The sequence below is a fragment of the Filobasidium floriforme genome (assembly GCF_021052385.1).
Source record: "Filobasidium floriforme strain CBS 6241 chromosome Unknown HD553scaffold_9, whole genome shotgun sequence".
Lineage (NCBI taxonomy): Eukaryota > Fungi > Basidiomycota > Tremellomycetes > Filobasidiales > Filobasidiaceae > Filobasidium > Filobasidium floriforme.
In genome coordinates, this window is record NW_025763630.1 from 938,874 (window position 1) to 961,841 (window position 22,968).

General features: G+C 53.8%; 10 protein-coding genes across 10 annotated transcripts; 4 read left to right on the forward strand and 6 right to left on the reverse strand.

Annotated features, from left to right (window-relative positions):
* Window positions 1–2,809: 2,809 nt before the first annotated feature.
* HD553DRAFT_263792 (uncharacterized protein) lies at window positions 2,810–3,094 on the reverse strand (the record flags this gene model as incomplete). Its single annotated transcript, XM_046177438.1, has 1 exon — window positions 2,810–3,094. A coding segment is annotated over one exon (285 nt), but the record flags the coding sequence as incomplete, so codon positions are not given.
* Window positions 3,095–4,749: 1,655 nt separating this feature from the next.
* On the forward strand, window positions 4,750–4,983 carry HD553DRAFT_263922 (uncharacterized protein; the record flags this gene model as incomplete). The annotated part of the gene is made up of 1 exon (XM_046177441.1): window positions 4,750–4,983. A coding segment is annotated over one exon (234 nt), but the record flags the coding sequence as incomplete, so codon positions are not given.
* Window positions 4,984–4,995: 12 nt separating this feature from the next.
* Window positions 4,996–5,872, forward strand: HD553DRAFT_341731 (uncharacterized protein; the record flags this gene model as incomplete). The annotated part of the gene is made up of 2 exons (XM_046182663.1): window positions 4,996–5,140; window positions 5,196–5,872. The coding sequence occupies 2 exons, from the start codon at window positions 4,996–4,998 to the stop codon at window positions 5,870–5,872; spliced, it is 822 nt and encodes a 273-aa protein (XP_046037277.1).
* Window positions 5,873–6,206: 334 nt separating this feature from the next.
* Window positions 6,207–7,727, forward strand: HD553DRAFT_341732 (uncharacterized protein; the record flags this gene model as incomplete). The annotated part of the gene is made up of 7 exons (XM_046182664.1): window positions 6,207–6,285; window positions 6,344–6,409; window positions 6,477–6,571; window positions 6,636–6,714; window positions 6,780–6,796; window positions 6,864–7,172; window positions 7,254–7,727. 7 exons carry the CDS (start codon window positions 6,207–6,209, stop codon window positions 7,725–7,727), a joined length of 1,119 nt encoding a protein of 372 aa, XP_046037278.1.
* Window positions 7,728–7,887: 160 nt separating this feature from the next.
* HD553DRAFT_341733 (uncharacterized protein) lies at window positions 7,888–9,767 on the reverse strand (the record flags this gene model as incomplete). Its single annotated transcript, XM_046182665.1, has 4 exons — window positions 7,888–7,986; window positions 8,057–8,391; window positions 8,446–9,241; window positions 9,312–9,767. The coding sequence occupies 4 exons, from the start codon at window positions 9,765–9,767 to the stop codon at window positions 7,888–7,890; spliced, it is 1,686 nt and encodes a 561-aa protein (XP_046037279.1).
* A 358-nt stretch (window positions 9,768–10,125) lies between these two features.
* HD553DRAFT_229812 (Asparaginase/glutaminase) lies at window positions 10,126–12,614 on the reverse strand. The gene is made up of 8 exons (XM_046177305.1): window positions 12,130–12,614; window positions 11,788–12,031; window positions 11,480–11,593; window positions 11,199–11,360; window positions 10,976–11,086; window positions 10,632–10,885; window positions 10,520–10,568; window positions 10,126–10,449 (listed from the first exon to the last, which is right to left on the reverse strand). The coding sequence occupies exons 1-8, from the start codon at window positions 12,244–12,246 to the stop codon at window positions 10,274–10,276; spliced, it is 1,227 nt and encodes a 408-aa protein (XP_046037280.1). The 5' UTR covers window positions 12,247–12,614; the 3' UTR covers window positions 10,126–10,273.
* Window positions 12,615–13,508: 894 nt separating this feature from the next.
* Window positions 13,509–15,915, reverse strand: HD553DRAFT_349794 (major facilitator superfamily domain-containing protein). The gene is made up of 9 exons (XM_046183484.1): window positions 15,687–15,915; window positions 15,549–15,612; window positions 15,187–15,394; window positions 15,036–15,102; window positions 14,884–14,973; window positions 14,632–14,783; window positions 14,415–14,538; window positions 14,120–14,336; window positions 13,509–14,022 (listed from the first exon to the last, which is right to left on the reverse strand). Exons 1-9 carry the CDS (start codon window positions 15,858–15,860, stop codon window positions 13,640–13,642), a joined length of 1,479 nt encoding a protein of 492 aa, XP_046037281.1. The 5' UTR covers window positions 15,861–15,915; the 3' UTR covers window positions 13,509–13,639.
* A 254-nt stretch (window positions 15,916–16,169) lies between these two features.
* On the forward strand, window positions 16,170–18,176 carry HD553DRAFT_341736 (major facilitator superfamily domain-containing protein; the record flags this gene model as incomplete). Its single annotated transcript, XM_046182666.1, has 10 exons — window positions 16,170–16,305; window positions 16,393–16,544; window positions 16,623–16,787; window positions 16,858–16,959; window positions 17,176–17,340; window positions 17,422–17,437; window positions 17,505–17,617; window positions 17,690–17,781; window positions 17,850–18,066; window positions 18,159–18,176. The coding sequence occupies 10 exons, from the start codon at window positions 16,170–16,172 to the stop codon at window positions 18,174–18,176; spliced, it is 1,176 nt and encodes a 391-aa protein (XP_046037282.1).
* A 198-nt stretch (window positions 18,177–18,374) lies between these two features.
* Window positions 18,375–20,172, reverse strand: HD553DRAFT_229846 (Alpha/Beta hydrolase protein). Its single transcript, XM_046177306.1, has 5 exons — window positions 19,683–20,172; window positions 19,488–19,620; window positions 18,915–19,423; window positions 18,658–18,844; window positions 18,375–18,585 (listed from the first exon to the last, which is right to left on the reverse strand). The coding sequence occupies exons 1-5, from the start codon at window positions 20,008–20,010 to the stop codon at window positions 18,498–18,500; spliced, it is 1,245 nt and encodes a 414-aa protein (XP_046037283.1). The 5' UTR covers window positions 20,011–20,172; the 3' UTR covers window positions 18,375–18,497.
* A 215-nt stretch (window positions 20,173–20,387) lies between these two features.
* On the reverse strand, window positions 20,388–22,805 carry HD553DRAFT_310665 (uncharacterized protein). Its single transcript, XM_046179860.1, has 6 exons — window positions 21,803–22,805; window positions 21,520–21,722; window positions 21,121–21,458; window positions 20,896–21,049; window positions 20,791–20,827; window positions 20,388–20,725 (listed from the first exon to the last, which is right to left on the reverse strand). The coding sequence occupies exons 1-6, from the start codon at window positions 22,437–22,439 to the stop codon at window positions 20,586–20,588; spliced, it is 1,509 nt and encodes a 502-aa protein (XP_046037284.1). The 5' UTR covers window positions 22,440–22,805; the 3' UTR covers window positions 20,388–20,585.
* Between the last annotated feature and the right edge of the window lie 163 nt (window positions 22,806–22,968).

Consider the following 22,968-nt stretch of genomic DNA (forward strand, 5'->3'; position numbering starts at 1 on the left):
AGGTATCGAGTTTCATGTTCTCGATATGTCGATCGAACGTGCTGGTCGGAAGTTCTTTTGTAAAGGCGTCGGCGATGTTGTCGTTGGTATGGATGTAGGTCACCGCAAGTCGCTTCTCCTTGATCTTCTCGCGCACAAAGTGGTAGTGGGTATCGATGTGCTTGGATCTGTCGGAGATGATCGGGTTCCTCGCGAGGGAGATGGTGGACTTGTTGTCTTCCATGATCTCGATGACGGGGGCCTCTTCGGCGGGAGTCAAACTGCCGAACAGTTTGGACAGCCAGATGGCCTCCCTTGCGGCCGACGACAGCGCCATATACTCCGATTCCGTGGTCGACATAGAGACGCTTGTCTGCTTCTTCGATCGCCAAGAGATAGGTCCTCCATTCGCAACAAAGATCCACCCTGTCACCGAGTGTCTCTGTTCAGGGTCTGCGTTATAATCCGCGTCGGAGTATCCGAGAACAGGGGACGGCGTGGGTCCGTAGTGCATTCCGTAATGGATCGTTCCGGCCAAGTACCGCAGCAACCTCTTGACCGCTGTCCAATGCGATTGTTGAGGACTCGAGGAGAAACGGGCCAGGACGCCTACGGCATGAGCGACGTCGGGACGTGTACCTATCATAGCGTACATAACCGAACCGATGGCGCAGAGATAGATCGTCTTGTCGAATGGCTTCCCGCCGATGACGTAATCCTTGATGAGGTCCGGGCTATTGACCATCGGGGTGACCTTCTTGGCACTCTCCTTCATGTCGAAGCGTTCCAAGATTCTAGTCAGGTACCGAGTTTGGGTAACGTTCAGAATCTTTCTCGATCGGTCACGGGAAATTTCGAGTCCGAGAAAGGTAGCCGGTTCGCCTAGATGCGTCATCTCGAATTTGCTCTCCAGGAATTGGCGGACCGTTCTCGCGCTGTCTTCGTTGGCCGATGCGATGATGCAGTCATCGACGTATAACATCAGGAGAATCGCGAAGCCTTGGTGTTCACCGGTAAAGAGCGATGGGTCCGCTTCAGTAGGTACGAGGCCGACCTCGCTGAGAGTCTTCACAACCTTGTCGTGCCAGCATTTCGGAGATTGCTTTAGGCCGTAGAGAGACTTTCTCATTCTCCAAACGTACCCGTCTCCGCGTTCCTCATAACCTTCTGGTTGTTCCATGTAGATTTCCTCTTCGAGATCCCCGTTGAGGAAGGCGGTCTTCACATCCATCTGCGTCATAAACCAGTCATGTGCCGCGACGTGGCTTAGAACAGCCCGAATTGTAGGCATGCGAAGGGTCGGAGCATACGTCTCTTTGTAATCCAGACCCTCGACTTGGGAGAATCCTCTCGCGACCAATCGGGCCTTCTTTCGGCCGTCTTCTTTCTCTCGAAGAACAAATCGGCAAGATACCACGTTTCCCTTAGGGCGTTTGACGAGCTCGTAAACTTGACATTTCTTCATGGCTGCGATCTCTTCATCCATGGCGAGTCGCCAGCCTTTCTCCTCCGGATTGGGTGGTTCGTCCGAAGTAATGTGCTCGGCCGCGATCGAACACCACTGGTGGATGTCCCACGCCTCTGGTTCAATCTTGGCCAGACCGCTGCGTACGAAGTCTTGTAGACGATTTGGCAACTTCTTGGTCCTGACTGGACGCTGAGTACTGTTGCCGCTGTCTGCCGATAGGTCTCCGCTTGAGGAGGGAGTTATACCGGTGGTGTCGGAACCAGACGTCTCGGTCGCTGTGGTACGTTCATCCGCCGGCGGTGCAGCTGAGTCGGTCTTTTCGTTCTCGCTGCCTTGTGGATCCGAATTGTCGGTGGCTGCGTCGTCAACTCGAGACTGTGGATCGATGTCTTTAGGACGCGATGTTGCGAATACGCAATCGTAGTTGCGTACCTTCACCACTTTCTTGTCCTCTAGACTCCAAATGTAGTAAGATCGAAAGTCATTCGAGTACCCTACCATCACTCCTTTCTTGGCCTTCATGTCCAGCTTCTGTCGAAGTGCCTTAGGTACGTGAAAGTAGAGTTGTGATCCGAACGGTCTCATGTGTTTATAAGACGGCTTTTCTCCGAACCATAGCTCGTGAGGCGTAGCGAGTTGTACGGCGGAAGTTGGTAGTCGATTTCGAGTGTCGACGATGTACTGTGCCGCGTGTCCCCACCATCCCTTCGTGAGTTTGGCTGCGTCGATGCTGGTTCGAACTCCGTCCAGGATGGTGCGATTCATCCGTTCCGCTACGCCATTCATTTGCGACGTATGAGGGGCCGAAGTGCGGATTTGAATTCCTCGCCCCTCGCAGTACTGTTTGAAGGCGTCTCCGATGTATTCACCGCCATTGTCGGTGTTGAGTTCCTTGATTTTGTGGTTCGGATGACGTGCTTTGGCCATTTCAACAAAGCTTTGAAAACAACCGAGAACTTCGCTTTTGTACCTGAGGAAATAGATGTGTGTGTATCGAGTGTAATCGTCGATGAATGTCACGAAGTAGGATTTTCCGGTTTGGATGCTCTGAGTTTCCATAGGACCACAGACGTCGGAATGAATCCGTTCCAAGGGAGCGACGGCGCGTTTGACTGCATGGTTGAAGGGCGACCTTGGGAGCTTTCCGGCAACGCAGTGGTCACAAAGGAATTCGTCTTTGGAATCCGTTACCTCGAAGTCAACAGCGAGTTGCTCTTTGGAAGCTCTGCGAATGCTATCGAGTCCGACGTGGCCTAGCCGAGCGTGCCATTCCGTGATGGGCAGCGCTGTGTTTGCTTTCAGTGCCATTTGAGTAATCCGCGAGTGAACGTTCAGAAGGAACAATCCGCCCTTAAGCGATCCGGTTCCGATGAGCTTCTCGTTTCTCGTGATCTCGACCATCATGGTTTTGCTGCGAATGGCTACGTCGATGCCGGCTTTCGTCAGGGTGGGTACCGATATGAGGTTCAGAGCGATGTTAGGGACGTGGAGGCAGTTTTGGAAAACCACTACCCGTACGCCTCCATCTACCTTGCATAGTAAAGGTACATCTCCATACCCAACCGCTTGTATGACCCGATTGTCCCCCAGGTGGATGGGTATGTTGGCAAGGTTGTACGTTCTGAACCATCCCCGCTGCTGGATCATGTGCGAGGATGCACCCGAGTCGATAGCGATATCGTTGCATTGGCCTGCAGTACTCAGGAAGGCGTGTTCACCGGTCTTCGTCTCCGTGCTCGCCGACTGTTGTCCCAGAGTGCCAGTCACGACCATGATTTTGGCGTGGTGTTTGGGAAAGCCTGTGGGAGGCGGCGACCTTATCACTTCTTCGGTGAACGACGGGTATCTGTCGTGGCTACCGAACGCTGCTCCTGCGAATTGTCTGTCCAGACGAACTTCCTCTTCGGGATCCGATTCAGCATGTGCATACCTCGCATGCTGTTGCTGTAGACTTTGCGAGCGGTCGTTGCTGCCTTGGCGATCGGGTCGGGGTCTCAATTCGCCGGTGCAATCCTTCGAGTAGTGTCCTTTCCCTTGACAACGGTAGCAGGTAACCGTACTGATGTCTCGAGGAGGAGGTCTTCTGCCGCCTGAACCGCGCCTGAAGTTGTTGGGAGCTCGACGTTGTTGGGCCATGAGCACTTGCGTCTCAACGACCCTTCCTTGTTGTTCTCGTCGAGTGTCTTCGGCAAGAAGCTGGCTGTACAGCCATTCGAGAGAACGACATCCGGGATTGGCACTCATCAGGGGCGATAGAGTCATGATGGATGGAGCCCAGGATGGAGGGAGCGATGCGAGGAAGATTTCGATCATGTCGGATTCGGTCATCTTTCCACCAGCACGAAGGAGTCGGGTCCATTTGGACCTCATGGTTGTATAGTGGTCTTCGACTCGTTGTTCCTCGCTCATCTTGGTGTTCTCGAGATCCTTTCGGTAGAAGACTACGATCGCATCGCCGCTGGGACGGTATGCGGCCTTGAGAGCTTCGAGCTTGCCCTTCGCACTCGAGATGTCGGCGATGAGAGGAGCTACCGGTGCCGTACAGGCGAGGTCGATGATGGCGCATGCCTTTGCGTTCTTGACCATCCATTCTCGCTGGATCTTTTGTTCGGCAACGGTGAGAGGTTTCTCTCGTAGCACCTTGATTCCCTCGATGACGGTAGTCGAGAAGTCGGGTGGAGCTTCGAACAGGTCTCCGTCCTCTCCACTGATCCACCATAGGTCCTTGAGAATCAAATCGGCTTTGATTCCATTCCACCAGCTCTCGAAGTTCGAAGATCCGGCTAATCGCTCGTAGCGGGGTTCGTCTTTACGATCCATGTTTGGTATCGTCGTCGTGGGTATTCGTTTGTGATCGTTTACGGTTCCGTGTCGTAAGATGTCGATTGTGATGTATATTCGTGAAGGGAAGCGTTTTTCTTTCGGACGAGTAATCGAGGTGGCTACACTGCTTGTTTCTAATGCATGTAGCCGTTTGTCGGTAAGGTGTAGTCTTTGTTCGTTCGTCGATCGTCGGTGGGTGGTCGAAGTCGTTACTTTCGTCCACGCTGTACCGGAGCCGCTACCATGTAGAAATCGCGTCTGCTTCCCAAGTCAATCAATTTACTAGCAATTGATATACAAAAGACTTTAGAGTTTTACATACCTGCTTCCCAAGTCAATCAATTTACTAGCAATTGATATACAAAAGACTTGGGAGCAGAAGTAGGTTTTTGAAGAGTAAAAGTAAGGAAAGTATACTATAGAAGTGATGTAGGGGCGAGAGTCGACGCGAGGGGGCGACGCGTATTTAACAGGTGGGCTATCGTACCGTTCTCGGTTGGCTTCAAGGACAGGGTGTAACAGTTACCAGGAAGCAGGTTCGGATACTCCTCCAAGAGCTTGATCCCGGTGCTCACCGGCTACGTCGGGCGGTAGTTCGTCAGCGAAGGGTTTACAAGGTTCCCTTCCCCAACTCGCTATGGCATATCGACGGCCAACATAAACTCATTCGCTGGAAATTTGTGATACACGGTGGAATCGATGGCTACAGCCGAGTCTGTGTGTTCATGGCTGCCAGCGACAACAACAGGGCGGAGACGGTGGAGAGGTCGTTCCTTGAAGCAGCGGAGAGATGGGGATGGCCTCAATGGGTCAGGGTGGATTACGGAAAGGAGAACAACGGGATCTGGGAACAAATGGTCGCTATTCGTCGTAAGTGGTATACATACAAGCCTTGCAACGTATGATACTGATCCCTAGGTAACAGATACTGTGAAGGCTCCCTTCATCCGTGGAAAGTCTACGAGTAACACCCCCATCGAGCGGCACTGGAAGACTATAGGCGAACGCTTTACCCAGAAGTATGCCCGGACCTTTGCACAACTGGAAGAACAACACGATCTTGATGTTGACGAGCCAGTCGATATCTTCTGCCTGCACTATTGCTTCCTTCCTCTTATCAACTGGACAATCTCCACCCATATCGTTGCCCACAACAGCCACGGCAGCACAACCAAGGGTGAACGAGGGTGGAGTCCCTACAAGAAGTGGCTGGACGGGAATCTCAAAGCTCAAGCGAGGGGGATGGACCTTGACCTTTTCCCCAACGACGCAGTCATTGACGACGAAGGTGTGATCGACGAATGTTTGTCGGGTGATGAAGAAGACGTAGAGCCAGGTCGGCCTACTACGAAAGTGACAACTTGGCCTTCGGAACAACAACGGGAGGACCAGAACCGACCGGCGCAAGATACAGACCCTTATGTGCAAGTTGAGCGATATCACGAGATGTTACCCCCTCTACTACAGGACGAGGGGTTCCGAAAGGCCTTGGCGGAAGCGTTTCCCATACAAACATCGCACGAACTTGATGAGGGTGAAGATGGGTTGTTTGACACCTTACGCTACCTTGCTGTTCGACAGTGGGTGTATGATTCTGATTGATCAAACCCAGGCTTCGCTCTGCCTAGTACACCCTGAATGTGTTGTAGTATACTGCTATATCGATAGTTCTAGCATATTCTTCGCCTGCGCTGATTGGCCGATCAAACAAGGAACCCAAAGGAAGGTTGTCGTTTGTTGTTTGTTCTTTGTTCTTCGATGACGCTCTCTGGCCTGGTAGGCCTGGTAGGCTAGGAAGGCTAGCAGCGTAGGCCAGCAGGCCAGCTACCGTATATACTTGTTGTTGATCAAGAACGTCGAATCCTTCATCTTTACTTGCAATCACGTTCAGCTTCATTTACTTACCTTGATCAACTTCGATCATATCCCATCACTCATGACGAACGGCGAGAAACCAGCATCCCGGAGTATCACCCCGGAACCGGTGGGCCTTCCTATGCCCCCGGAGGGAATGCGTAAGCAGTTGTATACCTTTGAGTATCAAATTGTCCTAACTGTTCTTCTCCTTTCTAGCGTTGGAAACCTGGTTGCTGACGCAGCCACAAGAAACTAAGCTGCTGTACTTTCAGCGGCTGGGAAGTAAGTCTTTGCATCGGACAAGATGATTATATCCCGATCATGACTTACTGATATATCATAACAACAGATGTCTTCGCCCAGGACCAGGCGAAGGAAGCGGAGAGGCTACGGAAGGAGGCCGAAGAAGCCCAGAGGAAGGAGGATGAGAGGTTGGCGATCCTGGTATGTAGCCTCGCTATCCTATTCACTCTCGGATACTCACTCGTACGTTCGATATTCTTGATAGCGGGAGAGGATTGACAGCCTCATCGCAAACCCTGAGAGCCGGGGGATGATCAGGGAGGCTCTCAAAAGGTTCGACGCAGGTGAGTAGCTTGTCAGAGTTCTTCGGGGTTGGCACATACTGATGATCGGATATGATGTCGTACAGCGAACCCTCGCCGACCCGTCCCCCCCCCGCCCCACCCCCCCCACCCCTCAGCCGACCCCTGCCGTCGACACCACCCCTGCTCAGGGCCAGATAGAGCAGATAGCGGCTCTCTCCGCTCAAATGGCAAGCTTCATCCCGATGATGAAAGCCTTGCAGGCTTCGGGAGGAGCAAGTGGGAGTGGTGAGGCGAGTGGAAGTGGTACGGGCAAGGGGAAGAAGAGATCCCGTGCGCCGGTCGAGGAGGAGGAGGAGGACGAGGTTGAGGTGACCGGGACGGGTTTCACCTCTCCCGCCAAGCGTCGGTCGATGCGGGGAGTGAAGAGGGGGGACGTGTTCGAACTCCCGGAGACCCAGCCGGCGTGGATGACGGCTGATACCTGGCAGCGAGCGGTGGTAAGTCGAATAGGATTTACCTCAACCATATCACCTTGACAGGTTACTTACGTTTTGTGTTTGTGTATACGCCTACAACAGGATGCCGAGGCCCTCCTCATAAGGGAGGATTCCATCCAGTTGATGGGTGATGCCATGTGCAACTGCTGCACTGGCAAGACCAAGCCCGGGAAGCAGACGACCCCTCTCGGGAAGCAGATGGACGTGCGGTACAACGTCTGCGTGGTGGTCCCCGACCAGCCGGGACATTGCGTGAGGTGTATCTGGAGGTGGAGAGATGGCGAGTGCTGCTTCACTCAGAAGCCTTTCAGCTCGGGAAATGCGAAGTCGGTCAAGGAGAAGAAGCCGACCAACCTCGACCTGGCCCGAGCCGCCGCCGCCTCCACCGCCCCCGCCGAGCCCCCGGTCTCGCCCGACTCGACCAGCAGCAACACCGCTGCCAACGCTCCCAACCCCTGGGCAGGGTGGGGGTTCCCCCCTGGGCCTTACGGCTACAACCCGTACGGTTTTGGAGCGGGGAACTTTGGGCGTCCTCCCGGTCCCGGTGCTGGTTAGATGTGGTGTTTGTATTCGATTTTGTTATCTTCTTTTTAATACCATATCATTTTACGAGTTGTCATGAAGCTAGACTAAGGTACACGTTTGGGAGCCTGAACAACTCTAGTCGTACGTCGTGGCGGACCTGTGAATACTGGCTTAGCCTTACGAGCTCGCTTTACAGGTCGTCCGTCTCCGATGTCAAGTTTTCCAGGTTCGTTGTTCTCCTCAGACGCAGCAGGTACAACCCCTCCCTCAGCCTCCGGTGATTCTTGTGCTGTTAAGGTAGTCTCAAGGGGATCAGAGAGCTCGGCCGGTCGTTTCACCCTGAACACAATTCGAGGGACAGGGATCTTGATGGCGTCTGGGTTGTTTCTGGGAGGGCTAGAGCGGGCAGTGACCTGACTGGCAGAATCGTGGGGACCAACCGTGTCGTTCGATGTATCTCCGACCATCGACGAGGATCTTCTTAACCGCCGTCTCGTCTGGAATACATCATCGATGATGCGTCTGAAATGACTAGCACCCCATGCTTCCAGCTGGGTCTGACATAGCGCCATGAATTTGTCCTCGGGCATGATGGGTTTGAGATCTGCTGACGACGAGGGGATAGAGGATTTGCTGGGGGTGACCTGATGGGGTACCGGCGACGGAGGGGGATTGACGAGGGTACTGCCAGTATCTGTGTGTGGACTTGAGCTATTGAAGTCTTCAAAGTTGTACGCAATACACTCACGCAGGATAGGATCAACTACACCAGCGATCTCGGGAACCGTAACAACCTGCTCATCCTCCGTGCCACTCCAGTTGATAAAGTTGTCTTCCAGCTGGTTAACAATCCCGTCCATCCGATCCTCTTCTTCACCGTCTGCTTCATCTGCCGTTTGGGTCTCTTCCTCTTCAACCATATGTTCATCCCGGTAACCCGGGCAAGTGTTCCAGTGGGGAACCATTCGCTCAGCAGGGAGCACCAGGTTACAGTGCTTGCATTCCTGCATACCATCACTTTCCTGAACGACATCCTCGGCTACATCCTCCAACTCCACTACCGATGCAGCCCGCTGTTTTCCTTTGCCTTTCTTGGAGGTATTGGAGATGTGTTCCCATGTGAGAGGGTCACGGTGTATCGCCAGGGCTAGATCGGCTCGGAAGTGCTGGTTGTCGTGGATCTCCAGTGGCCATGTTTGGGGAAATACGAAGGCGATATTGCTACCCTTAAACTCCGTCTTCAACTTGGAAAGGTTCGTTTGCCATGGGTTCCAGACGTAATGAGGATGGAAGATGTGTGAACTGCCGGAGAGTTTCGCCCACGACCATACAGCTGGGAATGGGATGGGGAGTCTTGGGCTACGTTGGAACGTCTTCTCGATATGTGCCGCTATATCTTGTGTCGACATGTTGTCTTCAAGTTGAAACGTCCGCATATAGCCTTGTATCTCCAGGAATTCGATCAAAGGTGCCCATCGTGTCTTGCCCGGGGCGGTGATAGCAAGTTGGTTCCTTATCAGAGACCCACACGGGATGTAAGCAACCTGAATCGCTGTCGTCAGTGTTATGTAGGGGAGCTGGGGTCAGGGGGAGCCTTGCGGGGGTTAAACTTACCTTGCCGGTTGAGACAATGCTAACAGGCCTACCGATCTTGTTCGGTTTCTTCTGCTGTCTTTGCAACGGATGTCCCCTGACTTGAATCCTCCCACCTGCATGATGATGAATGGATCCAACGCCAGAATGATTCGGTACACTCTCCCGACCATATGGTACCCCATGCTGAGCATCTAACATTGCCCTAATGTCACGGGGACCTTGCACGGGTGATTGCAAATAGGGTTGGCTGCTGGACGACGTGGATGCATGTTGGCTCGAATACGAAGATACAGCAGCAGGCGGAGCAATATAGGGTGGTGGGATGGAGACGATGGTTGCCGATGGAGGAGGAGCAGGAGCAGGAGGTGGGTTTGGGGGAGGTGCAGATGTCGCCGGTTGAGAGAGAAAGAAACCTGCCATATGTTCAAACAATCGCTTCTGAGTGGCTTCATCGAGGTTGGCGAGGGGGTTCATTTTTGCTATGTTAAGACGGTAGAGGAACGTAGTGACGATAAGATGCAGATAGGCTATCAAGATAGACTTCAAAGTCGATAGTACAGGGTACATAGGCTACATAGGCTTACAGGCCTGACAGGGTAGGGACCGTACAAGGGTAGATTATCTTTGTTTTTGATGTTCTCAGTATCAAAAGCTAGTTAGTTTTCCCCAGTTTTTACCTCCAATGGCTTATTATTCTCCATGCTTCGCGTCGAGGAAGCGTTATTCTCCACGAAAACGCGTTGCTACAAAGGGCGCTCTATACTTGGCGCTCAAGAAGGAAGGTCCAACTTGCGTCCATCCTTGAGGAGGGCTCAAGTTCGACAGTGAGCGAGCTCAAAACTATAAGATTGATTTGATATACATATAGACATATAAATCGCCCCCGAAACGACCACGATAAAGTGCCGGCCAGCCATATACAACCTTCCTTTCGAAACGAATCGCCACTATGGTATTGTCGTCTTGAACCTGCCGCGGTTTCACGTCGCCACGGCAGCCATCTCCCCTACCATCGACATGCCCAACCACCGTTTCTTGGCCTCGAGCGAAAGGTGATCCTGTGCGAGCAAATAAGAGAGCTTGACAAAGGCGCATTCGGGCGTCATGTCGTTGCCCGCTACCACGCCGATCTCGTTGAGGACTACGCCGGTGATATCTATCAGGAGTTCGGAGAGAGGAGATTAGCGAGCTGTATGGCAGCGCGAGGTGTAACCTGGCAGACTTACAGAGTGGGAGGACCTTGCCCCGAGCACATTGAGACACGTTGACCACGATCTAAAAGCGTCGCCTACATCGTAAACCACACCTCACATCGAGTCGCCTCATGGAGGAACCTACCAGACCCTGCTTGATAGCCTCCTTGAGGACATCCAACATCTCTTGTACGATGGGGAAATTTCCAGCGCCATAAGTGTACATGACCACCCCCTTGGTCTCCGGGTCGCTCAACATCAACTTCAACTGCCTCGTCGTCATCCCCGGCCAGATGTGCAGGATGATGACCTGGCTGGACATGGCGGCTACGGCGTTCATGAGTACGCTCTTGCTATCCGAGGGCGCGTCGGGGCGTTGGTAGCTGTGTTCGACGTCGGCTGCCGGGCGTTCCAAATACGATCAGGCGTTCGTAAACATGAGTGTGTGTGATATGAGGTGAGACCGTCTCCGTCTCGAATTTGACTCACCGATTAAGAGCGGCTTCATGAGCGGACTATCGAACGCGTCGACCTCGAAGCTAGAGACCTTTCTCGTCCTACACCCTCTCATGAGCTTGCGGTTGAAAAAGATGCAGACCTCTGCAAGAATCATCGGCCATACAATACAACAGCGCAGCTTGTCAGTTCAGACTTAATGATGATCCCCCGGGTGCATAGATTTACGAAGGAGAAGAGCGACCCCCCGACTCACCTGGCAGATCCTTCATACCCGCGCTCAACAACGCTCCCCGGAAATTGTTCGTCGCGTCGCTGGAATACTCGCACAACGGGATCTGAGCTCCGGTGAGGACGACCGGTTTAGGTAGGTCCGCCAGGAGGAAAGCCAGGGCGGATGCGGTATAGGCCATCGTGTCTAGTTGTGGAAAAAGAGGACCGAGGTTGAGGCATGACGATATCAGACAAGGTGAGGTCAGCACGGCGAGCGAGTCATCGAGATCGTCAGAGGATATTAGAGGGGAACGCGGAACGTACCGGTCCCGTGAAGTACGACGAACCCATCGAAATGCCCCGCCGAGTTCCTGATATCGTTGGCGATCCTCATCCAGGCGGCCGGGTCGATACTGGATGAACCGACCAGCGGGTCGTCTGACGTTTTTCGGGCGAGGTCGAGGTCGAGTATAAGTTCTAGTCAGTGTTCAGACGATATAGCAAAGTGGCTGAAGGAGATCTGTTTGCTCACACTACAACGAAGTAGATCAGAATCAGCGACGGTAAATCACCTCACACGACACGACGTCCAAAAAAGCGAGCGACGAAAACCGAGACTATAAAAATAAGACTCACCTCCCGGATAGTATACCTGATCTTCTTCATCTCCCCTCCGAACCGAAAGACCGGCGTGATCAACGTCTTCTCGTCCGGCGTCTCGAACCCTGTCAACACGCTCTGTTCCTCATCTCCTTTACCCGGGTTGGGCAGTTGTTCGGATCCTAGCCAGGCGTTGTAGACGGCCTGGGAGTGGGCGTGGGAGGCTACGGTACCCGCGTTGGGGTCGTTGAAAGCGGATTGGGAACGTAGCCAGTCCTAGTCGTCAAAAGGTCACGAATTGACAAGAGTGAGCAATCGAATCAGGGATCCGACTGGTATATCATTTTCATGATTCGCCCGATGATGCTGCTCACGCTCAAAAACCCAGGCTGGACTGTCAGCCCTCTCTCGGTATTAAGACATCCGATAGTCCCGCCGGTGTAGAGGACGAGGATCTTGCTCTGAGAGACCGTCATGTTGGGTCGCTGCATCGTAAAGTCTTCAGTTCAAGGTTATCGGTCTTGTGATTGTGCAAGAGGTCTTGTTGCGGATCGTGCGTTTTCGGTTCGATTCTTCCCGCGATTTCGGTTCTGATTCCTTATGAATCTCTTGTTCGGCGATTTTGTACCAGCTGATCAGACTTTTCTTCGGACCTCTTGCCAAGTCGGATGTCGAATCTTACGTCGACCTGCTCGTCGAAAATGGGAAAATGTCGTTCGAATATGGGAAATCAAACCAACGCTTTCGCTTTCGTCCGAGGGGAATTTGGTTGGTTCCGAGCGATGAGGTAATTGCTTCCGAGCCTTGTGTCAGACGAGGTTGAGGTATGATCTATCTCTCTATCATCCTTTTATCTTTCGGATGCCGTGAATACTGTCGCTTTCAGGCCGGCCTTGTATCCCTGTATCTGAGCCGCGCATCGGTTTCAAGGATCTCTTGCTGAGCCGATATCATCTATATTCGGCGCTGAGAGTTCGAATGAGTATAGGCGCTTCGGGCGCGTAATCAAGCCCAATTCTCGCTATTGCCACTGTGGTAGCATTGTCGGCCGATACGTAGCACTACGTCTGACGTAGCAGAAATGTCATCCTCGAATTCCTATATTCTATGGAAAGCTACAAGCCTCCGGTCCTCGAACATTGACCTCCCACGCAGTCTCGTCGTACATGATATGTGTTCCGTCTAGAGTCTGGAAATAGGGAAACCGATGATAGGTCCCAGACTGGGGGACCAACCCAAAGTATACCCTACCGCCTCGCGTCTCGGCCGAGCTCAGAAATAACCTTATTGACCTCATAAAGATAGCAAAATTCGCTGGTGCGAACCCCACACCGGAAGGAGAGCTCAATTGTGACTTCAAATCCAGGATGGACAGGGATGTTCCCTAATTCCCTAATCCATACGACGAAGCGGAAAGATCATCTCATCGGAAAGGACGGGCTGGATGAAATCATCGAAGTAGCGGGGGAACCAGATACTGTGGCGAGATGAGGTGCTTTTCGAGGTTGATGCCTTTCGTCAACTCAGATCCAGCCTAGCTGCTGGAATATATGGGCGTCTGTCCGTCGGTACAGCCGGGTTTGGCTAGATGATCCACCCTGAATGCAAACATGTCTTGTCTTCCTTCGCGATCGATGGGTTAATACAGCCCATACTGGCGGACATACCTTGTCGTGTTCGAGAACGAGAAAGATGTAGATACCTCTTTGCATCGGATGCTCGTGAACGGCCCGATTGACCCATCTCGTTTCGCATCGACATAAATCATGGAAATTGATCAGATTATACGGTACGGTGTGCAGAGTTACAACGGTAGTAACAACCTATTTTTCTTTCGATGATGCGATTTCTCAATACGATGTCCTAATTACACTCCGCGCGCTTCTACCCTTTGACTTTATGATCGATTTCGCTTTCCAGGTTAGGGATCGCCCGACTTGGGATTCTGGTCAACTCGATCGCGGACGCAGGATCCGATAGGGCCAGAGACCTCTCTTCCTGCCGCCTCGGTTGATTTGCATTTGTAGGGGAGAGGAAGCTGCGCAAGATATTGGCGAGCTTGGTGATGGAAGATGACTCGCACGAAGCGAAGAGCAGTCCAACCGCCGCGCTACTCGCCATACTAGCTGCTACCAGCGAGACGAGTCCGGGGGAGCCAGCAGATCCCCAGCGTAGGTGGTGCTCGGGAGTCGAATTTGATTCGCGGTACAAGGCGGACCCGATCGTAGGCCCGATGACGGCTCCTAGACCTCGGGCGAATGAGAATCCTGTGCAAGGTCGTGACGCAGACAGCGGCGCATTCGTCAGTCGACTTTATAAGGGCCAAGGTATTTGAGGCTTCACACTGCACTGCACTGTACTGACCCGAAACGAGCATCGTCTGCTGTTCCTTGTCGTGTCCGACGATCGAACATGCGCTCTGCGACCACATCGAAGAGAACCCTCCGCTTGCGATCCCGAAGAGCACGGCAAAGGGAACGAGCAGAGCGATCCCGTGTGATCCTCCGAACCCCCAAAGCGTGAGGACGAGGCAGCTGCCGAGGGCTGAACTGAGCGCCATCGCCATCGCCGGACGCATCCTCTACGATTGGGAAAAAAAGACAGCTGAGAGTCAGGTACCCATCGATGTCAAAATCCCGGTCGCACGGCCCCTGCTCACATCGGTCAAGAATCCCCACAAGATCTGGGCGATGATACAGCTGACATTGAATGCCGATAGGAGTCCCGCTCCTGCCGTACTACTTAGCGAATCCGAGAATCGAGGGATGAACAACCCGACGTTGCTGGTGGTCACAGAGGCGAGTCATGTCGTTCTTTTCATAAGCGACACTGTCCTCTTGAGAACTAGGCTGAGAACAAGAGCTAAGGAAACTCACAAGAACCCGAAACCCTGTAAGAGCGTCGCCAAGAGACACCCGAAAAACCCCGGATGCCAGAACGTCCCTCTCAGGTTGGGCATCGGTGCGGGCGTCACGTTCCTCGTCGCGGGGATGGGAACCCTCGGGTTGAGGAAACAGATCGCCGTGCCCTGTGTCAAGACCAGACACGAGCATCCAGTCTTTCATTTCAGCTGACTTGTGCCTCGAGACGGAAAGAATATGATATGTTGCCATGGAACCGAGACTCACGCCTAGGACCGCCGTCGTCAACGCGCTCGTCCTCAACGTCCAAGCGAGGCCGATCCGATCCAGAAGGTATTGGTTGAGAATAGGCATATACTACCGATGACGCAGAATTGTCAGCTCAGCTCATCTCCCTTTGCATCATCCAAGGGACTCACCGCTCCTCCGACACCTCCGCCGGAGAATATCACGCCTGCCGCTAATCCTTTGCGTTTATCGAACCACCTAAGCGTAGACGGACGAGTTGATATCGTAAGCATCGTCATTGAGCCAGTCCTGTCTCGCCGAACGAGCACTATTTGAACTCACTCGGGTAGCCATCGGATGACGGGAAACGCACAAAGCGCCCCGGCCAGTCCCGGTCCGACACCTTGCAAGACGATCAGCGCGTCCACGCTTTGAGCCCAGCTGGCCCCGAGCATACAAGCGACATAGACGGCGAGGCCGGTCCAGACGGTCGATTTGATGATGCGTGGATGGCGGTTGTAGAGGTAGATCAGGGGGATGCCGGCGCCGTCTACAGGAAGAGGATGTCGAGGATCCAAAGTCAGAGAGGGAGACAGCGATGGAGGTAGGTACAAAGATAGCAGGTGAAGATTCTTCTGCGTTAGTACGACTCTACTTCCGAGATGGCGATTCGCCGTGTTCTATTTCCCTGCGCCTCGACTTACAGCCGATGAACAGAGAGGTGGTACCAATGAGCGAGATCTTGGTCTCGGACGAGCGTGAGAATGGCTGGGTGATCGAAAGGGGAGCCATGCAGATCAGTTGCGGCGCATGACTCTCCCAGCACCGGGTGATGAGCCTACCTCGTTGGCCGCATAATACTTGAGAAAGACCCCGGTTGAGAAGAGACCTCCCCACAGCAGCGTCTCTATGGCGAATCCGGCGGTGACGAAGGACCAGGCTTGTCTACCCCTATCTGTCGGTGGAAGCGGCGTGACTTCGCGCTCGGCGGGTTCGCTCGGGGCGCTTTCGATCATGATGAGAGGCAAAACCTATATCGCTCTTCCCATGCGTTGTATGACATGTTTGAGGTTGGAAGCTTGGAAGGAGATTGAATAATCATTGGGTGATCGACATTATCAATTGTACGAATCGCTCGAGATCGGCTCCGAACTTCGGCCGATCGGACAAGCCCGGGATCCCGATCTCCCCTAAGAATTGATCTTTTGCATCTTTCATCATCTGGGCGAACGCTATATCACTCGCTCACTCGAGCCAATTTGCCGACCTCTCGGGTGTGGCTTCGACATCCAAGCTCGACATATATACAAAGGAGGCCGTCGAGCATGTCATCATCATTGCCCCTTCAACCACTCCGTCCGGGTGGACCGACCACTTTCGAGCGCGACGACCCGCACCCCGAGTCCTCGGCGCCGACCGGACCTCATCTCGATGGAGGATTCGGATGGGTCATCATCTTCTGTCAGTCACATGCCCTTCGTGGATCTCGTCCCTCTACATACTATCGCACGAACTGAATCAACGATGACGACGACGATATCACGACAGGCGCTTTCGTGCTCGCCTTTCAAGGACTCGGGATACTTTACGCCTGGGGGGTCGTACAAGCTCATCTGGCGGAAAAGAAGTTGGCGAGCCCGATCTTGCTCAGCGTGATCGGTGCAACGTCAGCGTTCTGGGTAGCGTTCAGCTGTTTGCCGGTGAGTTTCGATTCAACGTATGGTATGGGACAGGACGACCGACCCGGACCCGAGCCTGAGCTCTGATGTGGACGGCAGATTTCTTGGGCTATCAGGCGATATGGCGATCGGACCGTGGCCTTGGCGGGTGTCGTCTCTGCGACGACGAGCCTCGCCCTCAGTGGATTCGCTACCGATAGCCTAGGCGGCCTGATATTCCTGCAAGGGGTCTGCTATGGTATAAGTAGCGGCATGCTATACCTGGTAAGAGGTGGTGCGAATGGTAACCCCCCACAACGTGGACGGGAGGCCTGACGTCGACCCCTGCCAACAGCCGGCCTATACCATCCCGAGCCAGTATTTCGACAAGAAGCGCGGCTTGGCGACAGGGATAGCATCTTCAGGCGGTGCTCTAGGAGGTGCCTTTTGGTCGCTGGTCAGTCGAGATCGACCTTGCGATCCCCGAACGGGTGTTTCCTTCAGCTCACGACGTGGTGGGGTTTCAGGTTCTAGAAAAACTCATCGCAACCTGGGGGCTCGCTTGGGCATATCGGTTCCTAGCTCTGACGACGCTCGTGATAGGAATGGCGAGTCCAAACGTTTACTTTCGTTTCAGAGGGGAACCTCGGTGTTGATGTCCAACGATTGACAGCCCGCCGCTTACACGCTACGCTCAAGAGCCTTAGCGACCAGGTCGGGGACGGAAACACCTCTTGCAGACGAAAGGGTCGAACGGAGCATCTTCCGGAGTTCCCGTTATATACGGGTTCTCTTCGCATCGTTCGTCGCCAGCTATCCTTTTTTCATCCCGCCCTTTGTGAGTCGAGACCGTGTAAATGTCACAGCGTTTGCGCGGTCACTGATCATTGACTTGCTACTTGCCGCCGACCGTCACCAGTTTATTTCCCAGTATGGTGAGTCGAGTCGGTACATGTCCGGCAAGCAAGGTAGAGGGTGACCATGAAAACCGTCTTGCCACAGCGCGCTCGATCGGACAGACAGCCGCGCAGGGTGCTCTCTATTCGGCCCTGTTCAACATCGCTTCGGGCATCGGTAGGATCGCCTTTGGTGTCGTTGCCGACTTTATGACGGGAGTGAGTCGGTCGCGCTCTGTGCTGTTGACCGCCGTCAGTTCCGGCAAGTCCTGAAACCCCCGCTCCGTCTAGAACCTCAATGCCTGGATTATCAGCGTTCTGCTCATCGTCTTGAGTACTCTCATCGTATGGCCCCGGGCTATGGGAGAAGGTCTTATCATACTGTGAGGACCTCATCGTGACTGTACTCCTCTTTGTCCCGCACCCTTGTTGACAGACATCGCATTCACAGCCTTGTGGCGATGTGTGGAATGGGCTCCGGCGGTTTCTTCTCCCTTCAATCCAGCATTGTCTCTCAAATCCTCGGCAATCACCGCCTCGGCCAGGGGATGGGATGGCTCGAGGTGGCCGAGAGCTTTGGCTACTTTGCAGGTCCTGTTTCGGCGGGAGCACTCTTGCAAGCGTTTGGGGGACCGGGCCAAGGAGCTGCACCGTATCGCCCGGCCATGGTGAGTCGCCGCCAGGTCGGAAACCTCTGGCTAAAGGCACTGATTTATTCGGCTTCAAAAATGCATAAAGTATCTGGTTGGTGGGGCGACAGCAGCCTCTCTACTCGTGATAGTGTCCGTAAGATACAGCACCGCTCGGGATCTTTGGCGAAGGGTGTAGCGGAGGGCATCGGTTCGACCAAGTAGAGGACCCGCGACCAGTTGGCACCACGTGTGATGTAGGACTGGGTCACGAATTCGAAGCTTGGGTCTGTATCATATGTCCAGACGATGTGGCATATTCACTGGAAACTGGCTTGCAAGGTTTCAGAATAGGGGTTAATCGCGCTGATGTGCATTGTTTACAAGATTGCGTTTCAGGTAATTATGATCGGGTTAATTTCTCATGTGTGCCGTTACGGCTTGTCTACCTTAGAAATGGGTCGGATCGTCTACAATCCATGCTGAGACAGCCACTCGAAGACATAAGCGTACGTCTCCGGGGCCGAGTAGTGCAAGTTGATAGCATGTCCCGTGTACCTGCAATCGCGATGCGTATCGGAAACTATCAGCTACAAACCCATCGTAATCGCACATCGCTTGAAGACTCACGCAGGAAGGTACGTCTCGAAACTTCCAGCGTTGGGGTACAATGTCTGGACCTCGGCGGGCAGGTTGGTACCGTTACGGATACACCCCCCGGCACAGTAGACGAGATCATGAGAACCGGTAACTACGAGGACGTCACCGGTAAAGTTGGAAGCGGCCTGAGGAGGTGCGATGGGTCCTCCAAGCGTGACTGTGAATACGAATCAGTTTTTCTAAGTGGACAGCCGAGTGACAATCTTGTAGACCATGCTTGGACTCACGCAGCTCTCCGATGGTCACGGTCTGCCTGGCAGCCTCTCCCTTGACGAACACCTCCTCGTCGTACCCTCCGTTGTAAAAGAACAACTGCCTATCCCCCTGGATTGTCCCGCTCAACAAGTACTCGTTCGAGTAGTTTCCAAACCTGGTCGCATTGACCTCGCTAGCAGGAGAGTAGGTCGAAGCGGAGAGGAACAAAGGTACACCCTGGCCGTTGGTCGAGAATCCAGTGAGGACCACAGCGTCGACGGCGTCGGGGTGCATGGTGGCGAGCCCGTGTGATTGAGCCGAGCCGTAAGAGTGTCCAATGGCAACGACCTGTTCGGCCGGTTGAACCGAGTTGCCGGGGACGAGAGTCCCATTCCTCAGGGCCTCTGCAACGGCGTTGGCGATGGCGACTTCGGTCGCGGTCTGGGTGACGTTGATTCCATTGGGTTTGGACGACTGGGCGACTCCGAGACGGTCGTAGGCAAGCGTAGCGTACCCTGCATTGGCAGCGGCTTGAATGAAGCTGCGAGCAGGGTCGTCTGGTCAGCATCAAAGTATGTCCATGGGGGTCCCAGCAGTGTGCTCACTTGTACTCGGTCCCGTTGGAGGACGTGTTGAAGGACCAGTAGGAGTGGTCAAAGTTGATACCGTGAATCAGCTCGAGCGTGGCGTTCTTGGTAGCACCGCCAGCGGGCTCGCAGTATTGCATCCAGATGTCATCTATGACAGACGATTGCTATTAGCTTTGCATGTTAAACGCTCGCCCAGTTGAGCCAACTCACAAGACCCGGTCGTCTCGTTGCTGCCAACAAGGTATTCTCCCGTAAAGTTGGTGTTGACCGAGACAAAGTCGGTGACGAGGTCCGAAACCGCCTTGGCGCCCGTAGGGATCGGGATGGCCAACAGCGTGTTGTTCGAAGTCAGCTCGAACGTCTTGACGAATGACGTGCAGTTGAGCGCGGTCGCATTGCTCGCGCCGGTGGTCTGGTTGAAACTGGCAGGGAGGCCGGTGGTGTTACTGATTCCCCGCGAGTCCCTGATGTCGAGCAGGGGCGAGGCCAGTGCAGATGACGCGGTGATGGCGAAAGAGAGGGCGAGGGTCGATCGCATGGTTATGGGTTGTTCAGCAGTTGATGTCGAAGACGGCCAGCAAGTGTCATGCCTGACGCTCCTAAACCATGTCAATCGTCTCGACGGCTATATATGTTCTTCACCATCGACATGGTGAACAGCGGGCGGCGACGAGGTTCCGGCGTCATCGACGACGCTGGACCTGTTGGAGCTATCACATCAACCCACATCATCGTGGTCTAGCTGGTCTCCTGCCTCTTGTGGGAATCTGGACGACTTCGCGGTCTGACGTGATCGATTTCAGCAATTGCGCCCGAGATCGATCACCCCGGGGATTGACTTGCAAGCGCACAACGACGGTCAACCTGGATAATCCACCACGACTGACGTCAACCTCTGTCCGTAACATTCTACGTCCCCAGACAAATACGATCCGCGTCCGGGCCGCCCTAACAGTATCGTTGTCCGACGGATGACCTCGAACTATCAACGATGGCGACATCACGCTCCCGATCATGCATTTCTAGTGATCTATTCGATTCCGACTGCGCATACAACGTTCTCTTTCGCGGCTTTTCGCGCGGTAGGATTTCTTGATTGAAGTTATTCTTCTGCTACGCCTTGCCTTGCAAGTTGACGGGGATTTGCGACTCATTTTCTATATCGTCCGAGTCCGGCAGATCCTCTAGTGCATAGCAGCAAGCGCAGATCGCCGCCCGCGTAGCCAATGTCTGTCCCGGTACATCTGGTACGTCTATCGAGATGAGCGACTCGGTCAACAATGTGGGCAAAGAGACGTGATCCTGAGTATAGACGTACATCCAGGTAGGTCCATCCTGTCGGCGAGACAGATGCACTGTGACAAACGTACCGTCGACCCCTAAGGTCCTTGTACGTGCGCAAACTCGACGTCGACAAACTCACCGATGGTAGCTTGATGGCCGCTGGTATGATGAGCATCCGCAGTGCTCCCGTCTTGTCAGACCCCATAATCGGTTCGCCATTGATATCCTCACCGGCGACGGAAAAGTAGATCTGTGTGATTAGCTCGTGCCGAAACCTAACGGGCGTGTGGGTTCTGTCATCGGGTGTGCAACGAAGTCAAAGGTTAACAAGCAGGATCGCATTCATTGCGCCGATAGTACTCACCCCAAGCATGTTGTTGGCCGCATTACCGAATCGTCTGGTAGTCTCTGTCGACCCGACTGCCACCGATACGTCGTCGAGCTGCCTTGATCCACCCTCCACAGAGCTGGAACATCGACAGCTGGATTTGCTCGTTTCGGTATTGTTCCCTCATCCGCTACGAGTCGTTTGATGGTTGGCATCTCGACCGCCTGGGTCGAGTGATCGCCGTGTTTGAAGAAAGCTTCGAGTGATATGGCCGAACATTTTTGCACGAGCAGCGTACGTATCGTATAGATCGTGCATGTCGGTGGTAGATCTTGGAGTTCTACGTCTATTCGCATATAGCCCCCGACCGAGAACTACCGGGAGCTGTGAATTAGTCTCGAACGTTCCACAGAACGACCTGTGCTTTCGACATACCATCTCGCTACGATAGTCCACCCTCCAGCCAAACCCTCCCGAGCCGGCGGTCCGTCCCGTTTTCTCTAGCCGTAACGTCGGCCTACCCATAAATCCCTTGGGAACAGCGTTGATAGGAAAATTCTCGACCAACGTCTTGCAGCCTCGTCGGATCAGCGATGCGCAGGTCTCGTCTCGCGGTTTCGTCTCCCGGGTGTCGTGGTCTACGAGAGCAAAGGCGACGGCGTGAGCTTGCGATCTGGCGAATGGACAGAGGCTCCGTGCGAAATCTAGCAGAACTCACACCTCGGATGTTCGACGTTCCCGGTACCCGTCCATTTCTTCATCACGAGGTCTGGTATATGGGCCAACCCCTCCTCCGGCAGACTCGCATCCTTCCCTCCTCGTTCGCGTTCTTGCGAGGATAGCGGTGGAGTGATGACCGTGGTCGACAACGAGTTGTACGAATACTCTGCCTCGACCCTGATCTGTGGCAAGATTTCTACGCCGGGCAACGCTTCCCAGGTTGCCAAGCTCGACGGTAAGAGCATGTCAAAGGCGATCTTGCATCTAATGTGCGCGTGTCCATCGCTCAAGGTCGTCTCCATCTCGCTCTCCAGGTAGGTTTGGTACTGAGAATAGACGATTCCGTCTTGTGGAACCGCTCTGCCGCCGGCATTCTCTTGTGGGAGTTCGTATTTGCCAATGATGACAATCCCAATTCTCACGCTGTCGAGGTGTAGATACGGCTCGTGCGTGACAAAGACGTTGCCCGAGAACAAGCAGTCGTCGACGGTAATATCGCTGTCGTCCAATTCGTCAACATGGTCCTCGATCGAGTCTTTTGGATGTACGATGATGATGTCGTTGTGCAGTTGGACTTGTATTCGCAGAGGAGACCGTTGTCGCTCGGGCGAGAGGTAGCGTTTGAGTCGGTTCATGGTGGGGTGCCTTCGAGTCGTGCCAAGTCCCTGAGCCTGGTCCGACCGATTCACCCCGTCCAGGATTCTATACGTCTCGAGTGGGAATGCGATCGAACCTTTACGGAATGCTAGTCTGGTGACCTAGTACGGCATAGCTTCGAGGTCGGTGGATCGCAGTTGCTGGCGAACGACTGGCGTCGTCGACTGAGAGGTCATAAATTAAGTCATCTTTGCATCTTTCCGTCACAAGCACAATGAGGTCGTGCAGTTTGCTATCATCAATTTGACGGCAACTTCAGACCGGGTAGACCAGACCGGGTTGCTCAGATCGTCATACCGGGAGGCAAGCAAGACCGGGGTGCCACAGCTGACCGACCATACCGGCGTCACGTGAATTGCTTCCTCGCTTTGGTTCGCGTATCACCTGTTGAGTTCAAAGGCATATGTTTGTCGAGGTGTATAACATTGCTAACTGAGAACATCATCGCAAAGCAAGCCGTCAACACATAACCAAAGATTACGATGCAAATTCCATATGTCGACACCA